The sequence below is a fragment of the Festucalex cinctus genome, chromosome 9, assembly GCF_051991245.1.
Source record: "Festucalex cinctus isolate MCC-2025b chromosome 9, RoL_Fcin_1.0, whole genome shotgun sequence".
Taxonomy (NCBI): Eukaryota; Metazoa; Chordata; class Actinopteri; order Syngnathiformes; family Syngnathidae; genus Festucalex; species Festucalex cinctus.
Genome location: NC_135419.1, coordinates 27,893,323 through 27,898,409, shown reverse-complemented (window position 1 = coordinate 27,898,409; position 5,087 = coordinate 27,893,323). Strand labels below are relative to the sequence as shown.

Genomic DNA, 5,087 nt, shown 5'->3' with positions numbered 1-5,087 from the left:
CCAGGACCAGACCAGTTCTAGGGGACACTACACCACCCCAGGTATCCAACCAAAGTACTTTGAACAAAATCTGATGTTGCATTTCAAAATAAAACTCATGTGAACATTGCAATCTCGACTATAATCCCTGATTTCAAAAAATCATTAAAAATTCATGGTTTGTTATCCCAGGACCAGACCAGTTCTAGGGGACACTACACCACCCCAGGTATCCAACCAAAGTACTTTGAACAAAATCTGATGTTGCATTTCAAAATAAAACTCATTTGAAAATGAAATGTCGACATTAATCCCTGATTTCAAAAAATCATTAAAAATTCATGGTTTGTTATCCCAGAACCAGACCAGTTCTAAGGGACACTATTATTTTATTACTATATCATTAGTATTATTATGGGAGTGGAATGGAGAAGAGCGGAAACACGCACACACACTCAAGCAGCGTTTTTGAGTCATCGGAGTGCCACTGTCTGATCAATATTTAAACGGATGACATCAAATGCAGTCAAATACAGTAATTTAACAATATGACATTCAATGTGAAAGCACATACAATATATATATATATATATATATATATATATATATATATATATATTGTATGTGCTTTCACATTGAATGTCATATTGTTAAATTACTGTATTTGACTGCATTTGATGTCATCCGTTTAAATATTGATCAGACAGTGGCATATATATATATATATATATATATATATATATACATATGAAATTCTTTTGTCATTTTTAATGCTGCTTTTGCTGATGTTTTAGATTTTTATTGAGGCACCAACAAAAGATGTTGGTATCATGATAACACTAATTCACATTTGGCATAAAGGGCAAAACCAGTCTCGTTTTCGGACATTTCTCAATTCTTGTGATGTCATTCCTAGGCACTGCACATGGTACCACCTTCCGCAGCCGTTACATTGGATCTAATCAGAGGAAAAATTGAAAAACAAATTATTACAAAACACTTTAATGCAACAATACGTATGGGCAAATTTTAACAAGGACAACTCGATAACATGTTGTTTTTTGTTTTTTTAATTACTCACTACAAATTGTATTTTCCAAAACCTGAACAAATCTAACTTCTATGGACTTCACAAACTAATGTGCCACTAATATACAGCAGGACTAAATGAAAAAATTATATTCAAATACATAATATGATCTTGCAAAGTAAAACTCACCCAGTGTGTTACAGGAGGACCTGTTCCAGGCGGTTTGGTCATTGAACACATGCCACAGTGTATGGAGATATCAAATACTACAACATAATGAAAGCAAATATCAGTTAATGTATATATAATTTATTTTATTTGTTTTAATTCACAGTCCTGTAGGTATGCTGTTTGAAATTGTTACTGAAATTTTAAATTCATCTGTGGAGAAAGAATACAGACATATCTTTCATATAGTCACACATTGTGGTACATTGCATGAACAACTGCATAAGTAATGTCATTCAGGATAATCCGTTGTGTTAAAGACTTAATATTAATTAAGCATGTACCTGTATTCATAAGAATTGTTTGGCCAATCAATGTATTGATGATACAACTGCAGAAAAAAATGTTTTATTATGGGTGATTAGTGATCACTCTTAAATAGCCTACCAGATTCTTTCAGTATCTTTAAAGCCAGTCTTCTTCTCTCAGACGCCATTTCCACACTCGATGTCCTGAACTTCATGCAAGGAATGTCTGGGAAAGCCTTCATCAGTTCCATTGCCATCTGAAACACAAACAGCTTTTCTTGTCTTGTGGGATTGACCTAATTGTTTAGGGTACACAATTCATAAATACAGTTTATACAAGGCAACATATAGTGTAACTGATTGTTTTTGTATGTAACTCATTATATAGCTACATAAGCCAAATACACAACCAGTGACTGTCCAACATTTAATGACAAAGTAGATATTAATTACCAAGGTAACAATAACGCCACAGCTATTGCCATCCTTCTGGGTGGGATGGGACAGACACCCTCCTTTCCATTTGTTGTCCACCCAGTCTGACTTTCCATAGCAGGTTCTCCTCATTATTAGGTATTCACTGTGTTTGATAAAGGTCACAAGAACAACAACTTTCACACTGTAAAAATAATTCAAAATAGTGTGTAAATAGTAGGGAATATTGGCCATTTTGACGAATATCAGTATCAGCCTTTTTTTAAAATCTGACGGCCGATAAAAAAATCAACCTAAAACCATTTTAATCACAAAGAACTATTTACTTAAATTTTCAGTTAACTTTATAAGAGAAGCTGCTGATGTTGCGAACTTTGTGAACCATTTTTTTCTTAAAAAGTTTGAAAATTTAAGTGTGAAGATTTCTTTTTTTTTTATTTGTAGAAAACGATAGAGAGCTATAGTATTTCCTTGTTTAAGTTTCTATTTAACTTTTTAAGACGTACTTATGACTTTGGAAGCTCTCTCTGAACATTTATTAGAAATTTAAAAAGGGATGTTTATTATCTAAGATAAGAAAAAAAGAAAAAAGATACATTTTGACAGGTCTGAAAAATTGTTCAATAAACATGCTATAAGACATGACAACAAAGTCAAGATTGCCATTTATATATTTTTTAAAAAGTGGACACCAATATCTTCTTTCACCCCTTTTTACTGAAAATTAATATCGGCTCCAAATATCGGATATCAGCCACCTTGACCACTAAATAATCGGCATCGGTATTGGCCCTAAAAAAAAGATTGGTCTATCACTAGTAAATAAATTTAATTATTTGAAGATACATTTATGGTACTGAATATGTGATGAAAGGGGTACATTACATTGAGGTACAGACTATGATAGAGAAGGTCAGCACCACAGCAACTGTTTGAAGAGATGGAAGTGCAGTATACATTGTAAATACCTGAATTTTTTGGCAGCAATGTTGGAATCCGTTGCTTCAGTGTTGCTCAATGCTGGATCCACCAGATAAACTGTTTGGTTAACAGCATTTATGTACTGAAAGGTTAGAAATTAAACATATATATGTTTATATTTTTTGGAGGAAGCACAGTTTTATTGCTACTACTAGAAGCTTTTCACAAGCATTGCCAATAATCAGTGTTGCCGGTAACGCGTTACTTAGTAACGCGTTACTCAAAAAAATTGCTTTCTAAAGTAACTAATAGTCTAACGCGTTGCTTTATTCTACAAAGTAGTCTGATTAAAGTTACTGTCCAGAGAATCAATGCGTTACTCCACATTTTCATGAAGAAGGCAAACTATCTCACTGTTGTAACAGTCACAAACAACTACTGCTAACTACGAAGATGAGGCAGAAGTCATTGATCACCACACTGAATTCAGCCATGGTCTGGTCATGAATGGTTTGCACATTCAAAACAAAAGTGATGATACTTTTACTACTAGTTTTATTAACCAACAGGCACACAACACAACAAAAAAAGTGTGCATTATGGACCATAAAAGTGGTAAAAAAAATAATTTATTTCCATCCTCAACTGGTCCGTGAAGCATTATGGGATGAGGTCGTCTCCGCCCTCTCGCCAGGGGGAGTGACGTCAGACAAGTTACGTTTTCAGTAGGGGTGGAACAAAAAAACGATTCGACCGAACCATCGTTCGTCAAGGGGAGCTAAACGACCGTATCGGTTGCGAGTGAGGCTTTATGGTTTTCATAACAATAGCAAGAGTTCTGCGCCGTGCTCTACTTGTTTTGTTTACATTTCAGTAGCATCACCATTCAAGCTACTTCCGTGTTTCCGTGCTTGCGACACGGCGCGCGCGCGCGCAACGAGTGACAACATACAAATGGAGACAGTTAGCAGAAGCCGGTGCCGTACATCTCGGTATTTCCCATGGCTATCGAGTCCTCTCGGTGCACTTGTATGTCCCGGGCCGGCGTTGGTACTGCGCGCGAGCCAAAAAGAATAACTCCCGTGACGATCCAATGCATGGATTCAAACCACACAGGTATGTCCCACAGCCAACACACCAGCTAAGCTAAAAGCACACTGCAAGTATCTTATTTCTCAGTTTGTGGCTCCCTGTCAATGTCTACAACTAGCATGAGCAGCAGATAGGAGAACTGAGACGTGCCCGCGATTACGACAGCCCAAAAAACAAAATATAAACAGTAGTGATTCTGTGGTCATCATCGTGTCTCAGATTAAAAAAACAAAAAAAGATGTCATACATTAACCAAAAATGAAAGTGATGACAAAAGAAAAAAAAATTGTTAAATACAAAAATTGTTGATTAAAAAGGGAAATGAACTTTTGGAAATATTTTTGCATATATTAAGTGGTTAAAATGTGTTTGATAGATTTATTGTTCCATAAGGTGGCTTCATATTTCTTTTGGCTGGACGGTAGGTTTATTTCATGTCTTAAATTTATGTTTCTGAAATACTTCACAATGTGCAAATATTCTGTTTAATTGTGTTGGTGTCTGTCTAAAGGTTAAATATTTATATTTAACATTAAATTATCAACCTTTTGTTTTCCTGATCCTTATTTTGAAGAGAAAAAACAAACAAACCAAAAAACAATTATAACTGTCAATAACTACTAATAAATATTTAAACTGATACATGTGTACACACTGGAATAGCGGAACAAACAAACAATAGAGGAATTTAGGGGATTTTCATTTTCAACCTGGATAGATTTTTATTTTTTGTTTTATAAAAAGTATTTACGTTACAAGAAGTCAAGAGAGACTGCCTATTTTGTTTTTCATAAAAAAAACCTTTATTTTCATGTTAAAAATGCACTTTCAATAAAGTATTTGGAACTCCGTTTCTACTGCATTATTTTTATGTTGAGATGGTGTTATCGGCAGCTGCTGAAAGTAACTAAAAAAGTAACTTTTAATCTAACTTAGTTACTTTTAAAATCAAGTAATCAGTAACGCAATTTAGTTACTTTTAAAACCAAGTAATCAGTAAAGTAACTAAGTTACTTTTTCAAGGTAACTGTGGCAACACTGCCAATAATACAACTAAAACAACTAATTTTGACAGGTATGAAAAAGACTGCTTATATTTTTCTCTGTGGAAATAAATACTGTACATAAACTGCACTTACCAGAAGCTTCCAGTG

The 5,087-nt window shown here is 34.3% G+C and overlaps 1 protein-coding gene across 1 annotated transcript; it reads right to left on the bottom strand.

Moving 5' to 3' along the window:
• Window positions 1–748: 748 nt before the first annotated feature.
• Window positions 749–5,087, bottom strand: LOC144026367 (uncharacterized). The gene is made up of 6 exons (XM_077533012.1): window positions 5,073–5,087; window positions 2,889–2,958; window positions 1,939–2,065; window positions 1,625–1,742; window positions 1,199–1,275; window positions 749–937 (listed from the first exon to the last, which is right to left on the bottom strand). The coding sequence occupies exons 3-6, from the start codon at window positions 2,050–2,052 to the stop codon at window positions 824–826; spliced, it is 423 nt and encodes a 140-aa protein (XP_077389138.1). The 5' UTR covers window positions 2,053–2,065; window positions 2,889–2,958; window positions 5,073–5,087; the 3' UTR covers window positions 749–823.

Bases quoted from the DNA above. Each gene is read 5' to 3' on its own strand.
- LOC144026367 (XM_077533012.1), bottom strand. From the start codon at position 2,052: ATGAGGAGAACCTGCTATGGAAAGTCAGACTGGGTGGACAACAAATGG. The intron at 1,743-1,938 runs GTAATTAATATC...TTTGTGTTTCAG, and splicing joins GTGGCGTTATTGTTACCTTG to ATGGCAATGGAACTGATGAA. The intron at 1,276-1,624 runs GTAGGCTATTTA...ATTATGTTGTAG, and splicing joins AAAGATACTGAAAGAATCTG to TATTTGATATCTCCATACAC.